Source organism: Phodopus roborovskii, unplaced genomic scaffold (genome assembly GCF_943737965.1).
Source record: "Phodopus roborovskii unplaced genomic scaffold, PHOROB, whole genome shotgun sequence".
Taxonomy (NCBI): domain Eukaryota; kingdom Metazoa; phylum Chordata; class Mammalia; order Rodentia; family Cricetidae; genus Phodopus; species Phodopus roborovskii.
The window spans coordinates 11,861,683-11,880,192 of record NW_026126578.1 but is presented as its reverse complement, the minus strand read 5'-3'; the positions used below and the strand labels follow the sequence as shown (position 1 = coordinate 11,880,192).

At 41.0% G+C, this 18,510-nt stretch overlaps 1 protein-coding gene across 8 annotated transcripts in view; it reads left to right on the top strand.

Moving 5' to 3' along the window:
- Window positions 1-18,510, top strand: part of Erc1 (ELKS/RAB6-interacting/CAST family member 1) — a 273,287-nt gene that overhangs the window by 60,279 nt on the left and 194,498 nt on the right. For 4 of the 8 annotated variants that reach the window (XM_051203830.1, XM_051203828.1, XM_051203833.1 and 1 more), the window contains exons 6-8: window positions 233-316; window positions 4,514-4,681; window positions 12,411-12,578. In XM_051203830.1, coding sequence (XP_051059787.1) covers window positions 233-316; window positions 4,514-4,681; window positions 12,411-12,578 — 420 coding nt within the window. The remainder of the gene's footprint in view (window positions 1-232; window positions 317-4,513; window positions 4,682-12,410; window positions 12,579-18,510) is intronic. The other 4 variants (XM_051203831.1, XM_051203829.1, XM_051203836.1 and 1 more) reach the window with 1 other exon arrangement.

Genomic DNA, 18,510 nt, shown 5'->3' with positions numbered 1-18,510 from the left:
TACTGTATTATAATCTATATTACACTTTCTTTTTGTTGATCATCACATTCTAGTTCATTTAAAAGAAGTTTGTCGCAGAGACAGTATATGCTTTTGAAAATTGAATTAGGGAAACAGATTTGATTATTTTATGTAAGTTATTGTTATTTCAGAGGTCACTGTGGCTCACAATCAGGTAATTTGAAGACCGAAGTTGGCACATGAATGAAAAACAATAACAATGTCGTGACAGGTAGAGCAACTGAAGGAGGAACTAAGTTCGAAAGAGGCTCAAGGGGAGGAGCTGAAAAAGAGAGCTGCTGGTCTTCAGTCTGAGGTCTTTGCAGTAAGATTTACCTCTCTGTGTGCAGTGATCCCACAGTGGGACCCTGCTGGCTCTGGCTTCTGGGTGGCTTACACTTTCATTCTCTGTATGGATGGCAGCTCTGCCAATTCTTAGCACTAACCAGCCTGCTCTGCTCTTTTAACTGACCTTTGTTCACAGTTTGACCCATATATCACTTGTGCAAACTGAGTCCACATTGATTCTGGGAGCCCTACACGCCTGCTTCTTTATTGTTTGTGGGTAATATCTCAAAACTCCCATTCTGCATCCCCTTGTTGAGTACATGTACATTGATTTATATGAATGGTCTTTCCCTCCATTCTTTTTTGGTACAGGAATATGCACATGTCTCTAGTCCCATCACCTACAACTTACCTAGATTTGAAATTCTTGAGAAAAGTGCTTTAGCTATATGGAGACATTATCTTTACGTTTCCATTAGGAGATTTTGCAACAAATGTTAATTTCTTTAGGACAGATGCATAGAGAGTAATTAGCCTATTTAAAGTTACCTGGGAGTTTAGAATTAATTAGTGTGATATTTATTTTAAATTACTAAAACTGCATTTCAAGCCATTCTAATAATTAATAAAATAACCATTACTTGTTTACTTACTAGAAGCATCTGGGGTTATCAAAACTTATTTACAGATGAGAAAACTCAGTTAACAGATAATGCCCAGGAAACCACAGCTTGTAAGGGGCATGGTTTCATTGACACCAACAATCCCATTGTAGAGTTTACTTGTAGTTTCTTCATTATTTGGTCTATATCGTCCATGCATATCTTCTTCAAAGTGTCAAAGATGAATGGAAAACCTACCCTTGGGAAGAATTAGGGACTAAGCCTGGAATCCAGTATTAGAATAAAATTTGATAATTGGATGTGCTTCTTATTTATGGCTAGTTTGTATTGTAGGTTAAAAAGTAAAATCCTATGCTTGGAAAAGATCTAATTTGGATTATGGTATCTGGAGGAGAAATTGGTATATAGGTTTCTTTTTTTTTTTTTTCTTAGCTATTTTTGTTCATCTATGTGTATCAGACAGCAGGCCAAAGTACATCTCTTACATTATTTTGTTGAATTCCTAAACAGTATGAGGCTTTGGTATAGTATCTCCATTGCCAGTTAGGAAACCAAGATGTAGAAAATAGCTTTATGATTTCTTCAGTGACTAACTGCTATTATGTGCTCCTCACCTAGTTCTCTCTCTTGGTAATTCTAGAAGGAAGATATGTGCTTCTAAATTTTTCCTTTGTTGAAAGTGTTTTCTTCTCTTTCTCAGTCTTTGAGGGTCTGTAAAGCTCTTTTAATAATGCACATAGCAAGGAAACAACAGTCTTGTGCAGAGCTGAGTATGTGTGTATTTTGGAATTCTGAGAAAGGACCTTATTATGTAGGAGGCCTCAGCCTTCTTAGCATTGAGAGGTTTGGGTGTGTATCTCCATGCCTGGCTTTTATTTATTTGTGACCAATGTATAGAAGTACCCAGAAATTTCAGTACCATAGTTCTTTCTTAAGGAAGTAGTAATACTTTGAATATTCTGAGTGTTTATTTATAGAACAAATATATTTGTATTAATTTTACATATAAAAATTTAAGTAATATTTTATATATATTATAGATGGAATAATACTAATAATGTATTATTGTTGGTAAAAGGATAGCACTAGTATCCTTTCATATTTGTATATAATAAGCATATAAAATATGACTACTATATCAGTAAATAGTTTTCATGTGTATAGAAAAATGCTCTTATTGTAAGAGAAGACTAAACTGTTTTTAGTGCTCCTTAAAAGTCTAATTGACTCCTTCTTCCTTCCCTCCTCCATCCCTCCCTGCTTCTTTCCCTCCTCCTTTCTGTTGTTATACTGGGGGGGGGGTCAATTGTAGGGTCTTGTACATGTTAGGAAAGAACTTTTCCATTAAGTTATGTTCCCAAACTTAAAGTCTAATTTTAAGGTAAATTTTGTTTTTTTCTAATGAAATTGCTTTAAAAACCTTTCCCTTTACTTAAGATTAATATTTTAGAGATACTCAGTTTTCTAAAACTCAAAGGAATTTTAGTTCATCTGCATGAAAGTTACTTATTTACTGTATTTCTGTTCAATAGTTAATCTGCCTTATAGTTATTTCCTATAATATAAGATCAGAATATGTCATAAGACAGCTTTCCTTTTTAATCTTTTATTTAAAGTTTAATGAGTTCAAATTAGGAAAGAAGGTGGCTGGGTGTGGTAGTAGTGCAGGTCTTTAATCTCAGCACAGCACTTGGGAGGCAGAAGCAGATGGATCCTTTTCTGTTTGAGGCTAGCCTAGTCTGCATAGTGAATTCTAGACAACCAGTGCAAAACAGAGAAGACCTGTCTTGGAAAGCAATTCTTAGGAACAGGGATGGCTAAGAAGGCTCAGTGAATAAGAACACTTGCTGTGTAAACATGAGGCCCTGAGTTTAAATCTACAGAACTCATGTGAGAAGCCAAATGTGTTTGCATGTGTCTGTGATCCCAATGCTACAGAGACATGGAGACAGGAAGGTCACCAGGGTTTGTTAGCTTCAGGTTCAGTGAGAGAACCAGTCTGGAGGAGTAAGGCAGAAGGTGATAGAGCGGGTGATAGAGCATTGGCCTCTGCATGTGTATGTGCAAATACAACACCCCACATATTTACTGGGTGTGTTTGCACATCTGTAATTCTAATGCTTAGGAGATAGAGGCAGGAAGATCAAGAGTTCAAGACCAGCCTTTGCTACATATCAGTTTGTGCTGGCCTGGGGTCCCCCTCCCTTCTCTCCCCCCCCCACATGCTTAGGAGCAATAGGTATATAAAGAAGATATTTAAAAGGAAATATTTGTTGGTGTTAAGAGAGCTTTGTGGAGCTGGGTGGTGGCAGCACACACCTTTAATCCCAGCATTCAGGAGGTAGAGACAGACAGATCTCTGTAAGTTCAAGACCAGCTTGGTCTACAGAATGAGTTCCAGGACAGCCAGGGCTACACAGAAACCCTGTCTTGAAACACAAAACAAACAAACAAACAAACAAACAAAAAAAAAAAACCAAGAGAGAAAACTTTGTACTGTTTGATTTATGAGTTTCTCATTCAACTGGTAAACTTCAGATGCCACATGTAGATTCTCTCAGTGAGGGCTTATACATTCCTCTTTTAAGCCCGATTTGTTTATCTCTTTATGCTCTATGATGTATATATAGTTTTTTTGTTTTTTTAAAAGAAAGCATCTCTTTAACACTGAAAGCAGTTTGGTTTCCTCCTATTTTTATGACACAGGATCTCACTATATACCACTGGCTAGCTTGGAACTCACAGAGATCCAACAGCTTCTGCCTGGGATAAAGTTGTGCAATTCCACAACTAGTTTAACTTTTTAAGAGAAAGCTTTTATGAAAGTTTTGCTTGAGAAAGAAAAAAAAAAAAAAAAAAAAAAAAAAAAGGAGTATAGCACTCGGATTTGAATTTACTTTCAGTAGAACTAGAAAGTTGCTTTTTTGCTCTTGTTTTACATCCACACTAATCCTGCCTGCGACCCATTGTCTCCTGGAGGTAGAGGCTTGACACAATGAAGTGGTGTTTAGGTGATGGATGCTGCCTCATCTGGTTTCACTGTAATTTCCTCCTCCATCTTTTCCTCCTAAGGCAGTGGTTCTCAACTTGTGGGTCGAAACCATTGGAAAACGTATTTTTGATGGTCTTAGAAACTGAGACACTCCTCAGCAGCAAAATTACAGCTATGAAGTAGCAATGAAGATAGTTTTATGATATGGGGTTATCACAACATGAGGAACTGTATTAAAGGGTTGCAGCATTTGGAAGGTTGAGAACTATTGGCCTAAGGGGTTTCAGAAACTATTTGAGACAATAAATGAACAGTAGAAATGTTGTCTGTGTTTGTTGAATAAGCTTAGTTTTTGGTAAGGAGCATATGGTAGTAGATGTCACAAAAAGATCAGTATGTCCTATCCTATTGATTGACTACTTGATGAGCCTAGGAACTCAGGCTGCCAGACAAGTGCTTTACCATTAAAGCACACCCTTTATCTCTACCTCATCCTAAAGTTAATGGTACATTTAGTTTCCTATCTTGTGTCACAAATTTGCCAGATGTCCAGCTATGCAGTAGTTGCATAATTTCTTTCTTCATTACAATGTTGTGTTTTCTTTTCCAGATTGGCCAGGTGAAACAAGAGTTGTCCAGAAAGGACACTGAACTGCTAGCCTTACAGACAAAGCTAGAAACTCTCACGAACCAGTTCTCAGACAGTAAGCAACATATTGAGGTGCTGAAGGAGTCCCTCACGGCTAAGGAACAAAGGGCTGCCATCCTGCAGACTGAGGTAAAGAGTGCTTGTGATTGGTGTGGAATCTGGTCCATTTCTAGTTTCATTTTGTTATATATTTGTTATGTTTAGAGTCATGTGATCATTTATTGTACTAAAACAACCATTTTGTTTCTTTTGTTAGATTTAATTAAAACAGATGCTATTTCTTTACATTTTTTAGTATTAGGATTTATACCACACCTGTAGTTGAAAGTATGTTTTAAATTACTCAGATAAGAAGATAGTTATAAAAATGTCTGATTCAGTGAGAGTTAGAAGTATTAATTCTTTTAGGGGGAGGAAGAAAGAGTTATTTCTTCTTACCACTCTCAGGTCACAGTCTGTCACTGAAGGAAATCAGAGCAGAGACTCAAGGCAGGAACCTGGAGGCAGGAACTGATGCACAGACCACGAGGAGCACTGTTATTCATGTTCATGGCTTCTCATCCCGAGTTCTTTTCTTTTCTTTCTTAAACTTTTTCTATTTATTCTTTGTCTTTCTCATCTTGCATCTCCCTTCTATTCATTTCCCCATCCCTTTGTATCTGCTCTCTGTCCTTGCAGCTTCCCCCACCCACAAAACAAAACGAAATTTAAGAGGAAAAAAAAAAAAAGAAGAAGCCTGTCTCGTCATGGAAGCTGTAGTGTGACATAGTGAGTCACACAGCAAAATCTTTTACCCACATATCTTTACCTGCAAATGTTCTTTTTAAAGAGCAATTGGTCTGGTTTGAGGCCTCTGGTTTAGGCTATACTATGGATGCTGGGCCCTCACTGGAACTTCTCTTGGATATCCTGTTGTTGCCCTGTGTCATGGAGATCCTGCAGCTTTGTGTCTGCAGGTCTGGTGCCTTCACAGATGGGGTGGATGGTTGGAGTGGGCCAACTTACAACTTGGTTCAGGGCTTGGGCAGGGTTGGTCAGCTCACCAGCTCTCCCTTGTCCTTACCACCAGGGGGAGCTCTCCTGCAATGTCCTGGTTAGTTCACCCTTTGCAGTGATGAACAAGGGGCAGGGCCAGGGCCCTGGCCCGTTCTCCAGCTTTAATGTCCTCAGGTTCCATTCTCCCACACTTACAAGTTCAGGGCCAGAGGTAAATTATGAATGACAGTAATCTTGGTTAGTTTGGATTACTCGTGAAGACAGACAGACAGACAGACAGACAGACAGACAGACACACACACACACACACACACACACACGTACGTGCGCATATTTGTTATTAGTACATGTGTATGTATGTGGTTGTGCCTGTATGGCAGTGAGGAGGTCAGAAGACAACTCTTGGGACTTGGTTCTCTCCTGCCACCTTGTAGAATCTAAGACTCTAAGTCATCAAATGTTTATGTTAGCCTCTCTTTCCTGTGAGCCATCTTTCCAGACCTGCTGGCATAATTTTTGAATAAGTTCTGCTCTTTCTGTGTTTTTGTTGGGCTGAATTTGGATTTATTTAAGGAATTTCAAATGTGAAATAATATGGAAAATATTCCTTTCAGTTTTTCATTTATAAAGAGGATTTCACTTTGGTAACTTGAACATTCATTGCCACAAACAATTCAGAAGACAGTGCCAGTGTCTTAAAGGTCTGCCTCACTTCCAGTTTGCTACTGGTAGCTTGGGATGCAAGCCAGCCATCAAGCAATTAGTTAATGACCATAACATTTGCCTTCTGGCAATCCACTGCTCCCTTTGTATCCAGCTTGGATAGCATCTTCTTAGCTAGGTCTTATACAGATGGGATTGTGATGGGTCTCTTCTACCATTGATGGTAACGACTGTATTTATTATCACTCTTGAATGGCTTTTTACTTACCCCTAGCCCAGGGTAGGTGTCACTGAGCCTCAGGAAATACCTCTGTATTTCAGTTACTCCAATACAGCCATGTCCTCCTCCTCCTCTTCCTCCTTCTCCCTCTTTCTCCTCTTCCTCCTTCTCTTCTTCTTCTCCTTCTCCTTCTTCTCCTTCTTCTTGTTCTTGTTGTTCTTCTTGTTCTTGTTTTGCTTTTTTGAGACAGTTTCTCTGTATTGCTTTGGAGCCTGTCCTGGAACTAGCTCTGTAGACCAGGCTGGCCTGGAACTCATAGAAATCCGCTTGCCTCTGCCTCCCGAATGCTGGGATTATGGGTGTGTGCCACCAATGCCCTGCTAAAAGTAAGCTTCTTCATAAATTAAGAATGTAATACATTTATTATTATCACTTGCTTCCAAATAATTTCTCTAGTGATATTTGACAACAGTTTTTCCCCAAGCAACTTTCTTTTGTTAGAGCCCAATAAAAGGCAGTTTGTACCAATTCATTGAAAGTTGTTATATTTTGTTCTTAATTGATTTTATCTTCTTTGCAGCTGTTTGATCTGTTGTAAGAACCAATTAATTAAACATATGAAAAAGAGCAGGGATCATGGAGCTTTTTAAAATTCTTCTGTATTTGTATGTGTATTGTGCATTTGTGTGGGTGTATTTGTATGTGAGTATAGTGTGGAGGCCAGAGGCCATTGTGAGGTAATGTTCCTCAGGTGCCCTTTACCTTGTTTATTTGAGGCAGGCTATCTTGCCTGCCCTGGGGCTTGCTGGTAAGGCTAGGTTGACTGGCCATCAAGTCCTAGGGATCTTCTTATCTCCTTTTCTTCAGTGTTGAGGTTGCAGATGCTTTTTTGGGGTTTAACTCAGGTTCTCCTGCTTTCATAAGTACTTTACTGAATAAGCTATTTCCCAACCCCTCAGTTAAAAATTCTTCAAGGAAGACATTAATCTGGGGCAAAGGTCTGTGTGGTAGTCCCTCCTCCCATCCTAAGATGTCTAGGATGAGGACTTCTGGTGTTCAGCACTATACAATATTATTGAAATGCCTCTGACTATAAATTTCTCTTTTAATCTGCTGACCTTCATAAAAGTGATCAAACTTTAGTAGAAATAATAGTTGAGGACTGGAAAGAAGGCTCAGAGGTTAAGAGCACTGGCTGCTCTTCCAGAGGTCCTGAGTCCAGTTTCCAGCAACTGCATGGTGGCTCACAACCATCTATAATGAGATCTGGTGTCCTCTTCTATACATGCAGGCAGAACACTGTATATATAATAAATAAATACATCTTAAAAAGAAGAAATTGAATAGTTGAAAGTAGAGATTTATCTGCACAAGGTCAAGCCTGTCAGTAATCCCTGTGCAGATGCGGGCAGAGCTCATAAAGAACCACTGCTAGTTGAGGAGCTGTTGATGGCTGCTGGGAGGGTTGCTGGGAGGGTGTGACTGCTGGTTGGGGTTGTTCATACTCATGCAGGCAGCACTAGTTGGACTCAATGGATTATTAAAAAAAATGTGAATATGAGAAGACCACTTAGGTGTGTGAAAGGGGATTTGGGTTGATGTGATCATGATACATTGTAAATTGTATGAAATTACAGTATTATAAAAAGTACTTTAAAAAATAGAGGTTTGGGGTGATAGTGGGGCACACCTTTAATTCCAGCACTCAGGAGGTAGAGGCAGGAAGATCTCTGTGAGTTCAAGTTCAGAGTAAGTTCTAGGGCAGCAAAGAGATATATACAGAAACCCTGTTTTAAAAAACAAACAAACAAACAAAAAAGTGAAGAAAGTAGAGGTTTTGAGATAAACCAAGAGCCTATACTAACCCTCAGTATTAATTATTATGTGACTGTATATGAGTTGTTTTTAACTCACCTAAGCCTCTGTTTCTTCATCTATAAAATAAGGATAATGACACTACTGTTCCTAAAGTTGTTTTTGCTAGAGTACATGTTTTATTACACAATCCTTTCCCAAATATACAAGGACCCTTACATTTATAGGCTAAAAATACTTTACAATACCTGATCTTTTATAACATCCATTTTATTTTATTTTTGAGGCAGGGTCTTGTTATGTAGCCCTGGTTTTTCTGGACCTCTCTATGTAGACTAGGCTGGCCTCAAACTCACAGAGATCCATCTGGCTCTGTCCCCTAAGTGCAGAAATTATGATGTGCGCCGCCACTCTCTCTGTCTTATAATACTTTTATTTGATACCAGTTGTATTTTGTTTTGTTTTGTTTTTTGCTCCTGCATTCCTGCATTAGTTGCTTTAGTATCCCTGTGGCCATAGAACTTAACAGAAACAACATAATAAAGGACAGACTTATTTTGGCTCATGGGTTCAAAGAGTTTCAGTTCATCATGGTGGGAAGGAATGGTAGAACAGTTGAGTTCCTGGTGGTGTGAGCATGTGTTTAACCAGGATTCAGAGAGTGCAAAGGAACCAGGCTCCAGTGTCATCTTCAGAGGCTCACCTATAGTATGCCACTTCCACCAGCCAGGCCTCCCCAAATTATAGCACCAGGATGGGATGTAGTGTTCCAAATGTGAGACATTTCAGACTTAAATTGTAGCATTCTACTCTTTTCCTATCCCTACCCCACTCCCACCAAAGTCCTTGACCATCTCGGTACAAAATGCATTTAATCTGTTTCAAGATTCTCTCATAGTCTTCACAGTACCAGCATTGTTAGTCCCAACTGAGACTCAAAGCAGTCTTTAGTTGTTATATTAGTCAAGAGCCCTTGAAATATCAAATAGAAACCATGTGTGGTAGCTTATATAGCTACTCTTAGTTTTTGAGTTAATGGGCATTAGGATTGCCAGGAGTTCAAGGTCAGTCTAGGCTACATGGTGAGACTTCAAAAAGAAACAAAACCACAGGTCTCTGGGAACACCAGAATTCCAAGATGCTGATGAAGAAGAAACTCATGGATGTTGAGCTGGGAGAGCTGCCAAGCTGGATATTGATGTGGGATTTTACTTTCAAAGGCTTGGAGTATTTCAGAGAGATTACAACTGGCATCACAAGTACATTAATGTGAGGAAAGGGAGCATCAGTGCTCCTCAGTTATTTATAAGGAACTCAAACGTGAATGATAATGGACTAAACCTCTGAACTATAAGCAAACCTCAATTAAATGCTTAAAAAAAAGAGTAGTCATGGTGTGCCTCTTTATAGCAATTAAATACATACACACACCAAATATTTTAAAATGTTTGCTTGTTTTTTTTTTTTTTTTTTTTTTAAATGATTTTAGTACTTTGGTCGTATACCCCTTTTCCAATCTTCTTTGTATGGTAATGATGCCAAAAGTGGTTATAGGAAACCAGTTAATTAGTTTGGGTTCCGATTCCTTCAACTTTAAAATTAGGAAGTTTTTGTTGTTCTCATTTGTATTTATATCGACCTTGTGGATATAAACATGTGATTTCACTGAGTTACACCCAGAGTCTCTAAAATTTGGAGTTTCATCTGTATTTTTTAACCTTAATTTATTTATATATCTGTGTTTCATGGGTGCTAGGATTCAAACTTTTGTACTCATTATTGTGCAGCATGTTCCCAGCCACTGAGACATCTTCCCAGCCCCCTGTATCTGTCTGTGTGTGTACATGCATGTTTGTGTTTGTACATGCACAAAGACACATGTCACATCTCGTGTGGAAGTTAGAGAACAATTTGTAAGCATTGGTTCTCACCACCATTTGTTAGAGAACCATTTACAGGTACTGGTTCTTTCCAACTGGGGATCCAAGTTGCCCTTAGGCTCATCTCCCTCTGTGATATCTTATCGGACAAGATGATATAATTTCAGATGGAATACTCCATACATCCGGTCTATTGATTTCTGTTGTGTAATTCTGCAAATTATGGGGAAAATGCAAGGAATAACATGAAAGAAACTTACAGTAAGATTTAACATACATTAATAATTATCCATATTAGTCATCTTTAGTTGTTTCTTGGAAGGACCTAAATGAAAAAAAAATCTAAAATTATTAATGAAAGCACTGGCTTAAATAGGAAATATTCTTTGAATCACAGGGCTTTAGAACTGGTTGGGGCTATAAGTAAAGATTTAGAAACTGTCATTATAGTGATAGAGCCTGTGGGTTTCATTTCTCTAGAGGAAGCTGCACTGTGTAGAGAATGTTGAAAAGGTTCATTCAGAGTTAGGAAGATTCTCATTGATGTAGCCAGGGGAGACACAAAAGGGAACAAGCAGTTTTCTTCCCCCTCAGATTATTGTACAAGTGTGCATTTGCTTTGTAAGACAAAGCAAGGATACATTATAGTTGTGTGATCAGAATTGAGACGCCACAGCAGAAAGGCAGTTATTTTTCTGTTTCCAATGGTAGAGGAAAACTTTGAGTTTTTAGTAAGTTGGTCTACTAAATTTACCACAGACTTTGATGCTTGGCAAACAAGGTAGATATTCCTTGTGATCAGTTGATGTGGATAAGCAAGGTCTTGTCCTTCTGCTAGGAGTGGTTTTAGGGTGATGACTGTGTGTCCTTTGAGGGGTTTTCCTTCATGGTTTTGTGTGGAATGCAAAGTATGGACCTCATGTAAAATTACACTACACATGTAGGTCATTCTAGACCAATAAGGTTGCTTCAGAATTCATAGCAAATCAATACAGCTATGTCAAAGTGGTTTTTGTGGCTGTCTTTATTTTATTTATTTGTTTATTTATTTATTTTTGTTTTAGATCACCTGACCAGCACATTTAAATTCTGTATGGCTTAAAAAAGTGTGTGTGCATGTACACACACTCATAATACACACACTCACAATACACACACACACACACAATTTGAGTTGAATATTGAGTCAAAAAAGGTTAATTTAGTAATTAGGGCAGAGACTTTGATAGTTTCTGTACCTAATATTTATGATACAAGATTTTTTTTTTTTCGTATCAAAGCTCATGTTTCCAGCTACTCTTGCATCAGAAGTTTGTTTATAATGAGTTCTCATTCTTTTCCTTTTGTACTCACCAGTTCGTGCAGGTCTTGTACTGGCAACCCCTCAGAATGACATGCAGGTATTTATAACTGATCAGCATTGTCATGTTCCCGGAAGGCTCAGCCCTGAATAGAAAGGTGTCCTGACTTGTCAGGAAGGCAGGCTACCCAGAGCCTCAGTAGGACAGCTCTGGAGGGTAGAGCCTCAGTAGGCTACCTGAAATTGGGGTGCAGTGGGGGGCTGGTCTCCTCACAGGACATAGCAATCCTTCTCCTCCTAGAGAGCCATTATAGCTGAGCTCTGTTCTGTTCCCCTAGGGCAAGATCCTAGCAGAGAGATCTGCTTCTTCCTCGACCCAAGATGTTACTTCTACTACACTCTGCTAAAGGGGCAGTCTCTGCAGAAATGTAGCACTTTCTGTTTGATACCATTGGATATGGTGAATTTGGAATGTTTAAGTTCTAATCATTTCACTTATTATTATAATGTTTAAAATAATTTAACTCCCCTGAATCCCAGTTTTATTTTCTTTAAAAAATGGGCAACTCTATTCTAGGAAATTCTGTTTTGTAGCTAGTCTTTCTCTGTTCCGCCAGCTAGCTCCCAAATAATGACACAGAGACTTCTTATTAATTATGAGAGCTCAGCTGATAGCTTAGGCTTGTTTCTAACCAGCTCTTATAAGTTAACCATTTCTATTAATTTACTTTCTGTCTTAATGGCTTTATTACCTTTACTGTGTATTGCCCATGCTGCCTTCCTGCTTGCGTCTCTGACTGGTGTCTCTCCACATCTTCTGTGCCCTTCTTCCCAGTGTTCTCTCTACCCTGAAAGTCCCGCTATTCAGCTTTGTATTCAAACAATCCAAGTGACAGATCTTCACAGTGTACAAAAAGTTTTATTCCACAGCAGTATTCCTCTCCTTTCTGTTCCTTTCATTGTCTGTAAATCTTCTGTTCTTAGGTGGATGCTCTTCGATTGCGTTTGGAAGAAAAGGAGACAATGCTGAATAAAAAAACCAAACAAATTCAAGATATGGCTGAGGAGAAAGGTACACAAGCTGGAGAGATACACGACCTTAAGGACATGCTGGACGTGAAGGAGCGGAAGGTCAATGTTCTTCAGAAGAAGGTGAGGCATTTAATTTTTTAATTTCATGGTTTTTGTGGCATATTTTAAACTTATGTTTTAGAATGTCTCTTTTATTGGTCTCTGTATTCTGTGGCTTTGTTTCAAGTTTGGTATTTATGGTATGTATTAATATTCTTTCCATCATACTTTTTTAAATTTAATGATGTCTAGCTGTGGTTCCCATTTCCTTGTGTGAAATTTAGAGTCTGTTTATGTCATCATTGTTTTATTCTCGGGAAGGCTTGAACAAATGTCTGCTCACTTAGATAGGGAGCTGATGATAGACCAGAGTTTGTATAGGATCAAAGTCCATCTTGATGGACCAATGATTTTTACTGGGGTTACATGCGAGAATGTGGGTGAGGGATTACTTTCAGGAGTAGGCATGACTCAAGCACAGCTGCCTCCCCAAAAGCCTACTGCAGCACAGTGGCAATTCCCTAAAACTAGAAACCTGGAGCCCATTGTGCAACCTGCAGGCAGCTCAGCAGCTGGAGGGCATATCTTCCTTATGATTCAGTGGGCTGAGCCTCTTCAGCCCCTGTGCCTGACTGATTCTTTGGGGCCCTGACTCATCTGCTTCTTCCAGGCTACTTTGTCTCAGCCTCTGTTAAGCATTCAGCTTTTCTTAGTCTTTCCTAAGTGGTTCTTACTGATGTTATGCACTGTATGGGGGGGGAGGGAAGTCCTTACTGTTATATACTGTATGGGGGGGGAAGTCCTTACTGTTATATACTGTATGGGGAAGTCCTTACTGTTATATACTGTATGGGGGGAGGGAAATCCTTACTGTTATATACTGTATGGGGGGAGGGAAGTCCTTACTGTTATATACTGTATGGGGGGGAGGGAAGTCCTTACTGTTATATACTGTATGGGGGGGGAGGGAAGTCCTTACTGTTATATACTGTATGGGGGGAGGGAAGTCCTTACTGTTATATACTGTATGGGGGGGAGGGATGTCCTTACTGTTATATACTGTATGGGGGGGAAGTCCTTACTGTTATATACTGTATGGGGGGAGGGAAGTCCTTACTGTTATATACTGTATGGGGGGAAGTCCTTACTGTTATATACTTTATGGGGGGGAGGGAAGTCCTTACTGTTATATACTGTATGGGGGGAGGGAAGTCCTTACTGTTATATACTGTATGGGGGGGAGGGAAATCCTTACTGTTATATACTGTATGGGGGGGGGAAGTCCTTACTGTTATATACTGTATGGGGGGAAGTCCTTACTGTTATATACTGTATGGGGGAGGGAAGTCCTTACTGTTATATACTGTATGGGGGGAGGGAAGTCCTTACTGTTATATACTGTATGGGGGGGGGGAGGGGGAAGTCCTTACTGTTATATACTGTATGGGGGGGGAGGAGGGAAGTCCTTACTGTTATATACACTATGGGGGGGGAGGGGAAGTCCTTACTGTTATATACTGTATGGGGGGGAGGGAAGTCCTTACTGTTATATACTGTATGGGGGGAAGTCCTTACTGTTATATACTGTATGGGGGAGGGAAGTCCTTACTGTTATATACTGTATGGGGGGGGGAAGACCTTACTGTTATATACTGTATGGGGGGGGGGAGGGAAGTCCTTACTGTTATATACTGTATGGGGGGAGGGAAGTCCTTACTGTTATATACTGTATGGGGGAGGGAAGTCCTTACTGTTATATACTGTATGGGGGGAGGGAAGACCTTACTGTTATATACTGTATGGGGGGGGAGGGGAAGTCCTTACTGTTATATACTGTATGGGGGGAGGGAAGTCCTTACTGTTATATACTGTATGGGGGGAGGGAAGTCCTTACTGTTATGTACTGTATGGGGGGGAGGGAAGTCCTTACTGTTATATACTGTATGGGGGGGGGGAAGTCCTTACTGTTATATACTGTATGGGGGAGGGAAGTCCTTACTGTTATATACTGTATGGGGGGGGGAGAGGGAAGTCCTTACTGTTATGTACTGTATGGGGGGGGAGGGAAGTCCTTACTGTTATATACTGTATGGGGGGGAGGGAAGTCCTTACTGTTATATACTGTATGGGGGGGAGGGAAGTCCTTACTGTTATATACTGTATGGGGGGGGAGGGAAGACCTTACTGTTATATACTGTATGGGGGGGAGGGGAAGTCCTTACTGTTATATACTGTATGGGGAGGGAAGTCCTTACTGTTATATACTGTATGGTGGGGAGGGAAGTCCTTACTGTTATATACTGTATGGGGGGAGGGAAGTCCTTACTGTTATATACTGTATGGGGGGAGGGAAGTCCTTACTGTTATATACTGTATGGGGGGAGGGGAAGTCCTTACTGTTATATACTGTATGGGGAGGGAAGTCCTTACTGTTATATACTGTATGGTGGGGAGGGAAGTCCTTACTGTTATATACTGTATGGGGGGGAGGGAAGACCTTACTGTTATATACACTATGGGGGGAGGGAAGTCCTTACTGTTATATACTGTATGGGGGGAGGGAAGTCCTTACTGTTATATACTGTATGGGGGGAGGGAAGTCCTTACTGTTATATACTGTATGGGGGGGGGAGGGAAGTCCTTACTGTTATATACTGTATGGAGGGAGGGGAAGTCCTTACTGTTATATACTGTATGGGGGGGGGAGGGAAGTCCTTACTGTTATATACTGTATGGGGGGGAAGTCCTTACTGTTATATACTGTATGGGGGGGGGAGGGAAGTCCTTACTGTTATATACTGTATGGGGGGGAAGTCCTTACTGTTATATACTGTATGGGGGGGGGGGGGAAGTCCTTAGTGTTATATACACTATGGGGGGGGGAGGGAAGTCCTTACTGTTATATACTGTATGGGGGGGAGGGAAGTCCTTACTGTTATATACACTATGGGGGGGGGGGGAAGTCCTTACTGTTATATACTGTATGGGGGGAGGGAAGTCCTTACTGTTATGTACTGTATGGTGGGGGAGGGAAGTCCTTACTGTTATGTACTGTATGGGGGGAAGTCCTTACTGTTATATACTGTATGGGGGGGGGGAGTCCTTACTGTTATATACTGTATGGGGGGAGGGAAGTCCTTACTGTTATATACTGTATGGGGGGGGAAGTCCTTACTGTTATATACTGTATGGGGGAGAGGGAAGTCCTTACTGTTATATACTGTATGGGGGGGAGGGAAGTCCTTACTGTTATATACTGTATGGGGGGGGGAAGTCCTTACTGTTATATACTGTATGGGGGGGAGGGGAAGTCCTTACTGTTATATACTGTATGGGGGGGGGGGAGAGTCCTTACTGTTATATACTGTATGGGGGGGAGGGAAGTCCTTACTGTTATATACTGTATGGGGGGGGGGAAGTCCTTACTGTTATATACTGTATGGGGGGGAAGTCCTTACTGTTATATACTGTATGGGGGGGAGGGAAGTCCTTACTGTTATATACTGTATGGGGGAGGGAAGTCCTTACTGTTATATACTGTATGGGGGGAGGGAAGTCCTTACTGTTATATACTGTATGGGGGGAGGGAAGTCCTTACTGTTATATACTGTATGGGGAAGTCCTTACTGTTATATACTGTATGGGGGGAGGGAAGTCCTTACTGTTATATACTGTATGGGGAGGGAAGTCCTTACTGTTATATACTGTATGGGGGGGGGGAAGTCCTTACTGTTATATACTGTATGGGTGGGGGGAGGGAAGTCCTTACTGTTATATACTGTATGGGGGGGAGGGAAGTCCTTACTGTTATATACTGTATGGGGGGGGGAGGGAAGTCCTTACTGTTATATACTGTATGGGGGAGGGAAGTCCTTACTGTTATATACTGTATGGGGAGGGAAGTCCTTACTGTTATATACTGTATGGGGGGAAGGAAGTCCTTACTGTTATATACTGTATGGGGGGGAAGTCTTTACTGTTATATACTGTATGGGGGAGGGAAGTCCTTACTGTTATATACTGTATGGGGGGGAGGGAAGTCCTTACTGTTATATACTGTATGGGGGGGGGAGGGGAAGTCCTTACTGTTATATACTGTATGGGGGGGAGGGAAGTCCTTACTGTTATATACTGTATGGGGGGGGGGAAGTCCTTACTGTTATATACTGTATGGGGGGGGGGGAAGTCCTTACTGTTATATACTGTATGGGGGGGGAGGGAAGTCCTTACTGTTATATACTGTATGGGGGGGGGAAGTCCTTACTGTTATATACTGTATGGGGGGGAGGGAAGTCCTTACTGTTATATACTGTATGGGGGGGAGGGAAGTCCTTACTGTTATATACTGTATGGGGGGAGGGAAGTCCTTACTGTTATATACTGTATGGGGGGAAGGAAGTCCTTACTGTTATATACTGTATGGGGGGGAAGTCTTTACTGTTATATACTGTATGGGGGGAGGGAAGTCCTTACTGTTATATACTGTATGGGGGGGGAGGGGAAGTCCTTACTGTTATATACTGTATGGGGGGGGGAGGGAAGTCCTTACTGTTATATACTGTATGGGGGGAGGGAAGTCCTTACTGTTATATACTGTATGGGGGGGGGGAAGTCCTTACTGTTATATACTGTATGGGGGGGGAGGGAAGTCCTTACTGTTATATACTGTATGGGGGGGGAGGGAAGTCCTTACTGTTATATACTGTATGGGGGGGGGGAAGTCCTTACTGTTATATACTGTATGGGGGGGAGGGAAGTCCTTACTGTTATATACTGTATGGGGGGAGGGAAGTCCTTACTGTTATATACTGTATGGGGGGAGGGAAGTCCTTACTGTTATATACTGTATGGGGGGGGAGGGAAGTCCTTACTGTTATATACTGTATGGGGGAGGGAAGTCCTTACTGTTATATACTGTATGGGGGAGGGAAGTCCTTACTGTTATATACTGTATGGGGGAGGGAAGTCCTTACTGTTATATACTGTATGGGGGGAGGGAAGTCCTTACTGTTATGTACTGTATGGGGGGGAGGGAAGTCCTTACTGTTATATACTGTATGGGGGGGGGAAGTCCTTACTGTTATATACTGTATGGGGGGGGAGGGGAAGTCCTTACTGTTATATACTGTATGGGGGGGAGGGAAGTCCTTACTGTTATATACTGTATGGGGGGGGAGGGAAGTCCTTACTGTTATATACTGTATGGGGGGGGGGAAGTCCTTACTGTTATATACTGTATGGGGGGGAGGGAAGTCCTTACTGTTATATACTGTATGGGGGGAGGGAAGTCCTTACTGTTATATACTGTATGGGGGGGAAGTCCTTACTGTTATATACTGTATGGGGGGAGGGAAGTCCTTACTGTTATATACTGTATGGGGGGGGAAGTCCTTACTGTTATATACTGTATGGGTGGGGAGGGAAGTCCTTACTGTTATATACTGTATGGGGGGGGAAGTCCTTACTGTTATATACTGTATGGGGGGGAGGGAAGTCCTTACTGTTATATACTGTATGGGGGGGGGAAGTCCTTACTGTTATATACTGTATGGGGGAGGGAAGTCCTTACTGTTATATACTGTATGGGGGGAGGGAAGTCCTTACTGTTATATACTGTATGGGGGGGGGGAGTCCTTACTGTTATATACTGTATGGGAGGGAAGTCCTTACTGTTATATACTGTATGGGGGGAGGGAAGTCCTTACTGTTATATACTGTATGGGGGGAGGGGAAGTCCTTACTGTTATATACTGTATGGGGGGGAAGTCCTTACTGTTATATACTGTATGGGGGGGGAGGGAAGTCCTTACTGTTATGTACTGTATGGGGGGGGAGGGAAGTCCTTACTGTTATATACTGTATGGGGGGGGAGGGAAGTCCTTACTGTTATATACTGTGTGTGGGGGGGAAGTCCTTACTGTTATATACTGTATGGGGAGGGAAGTCCTTACTGTTATATACTGTATGGGTGGGGGAGGGAAGTCCTTACTGTTATATACTGTATGGGGGGAGG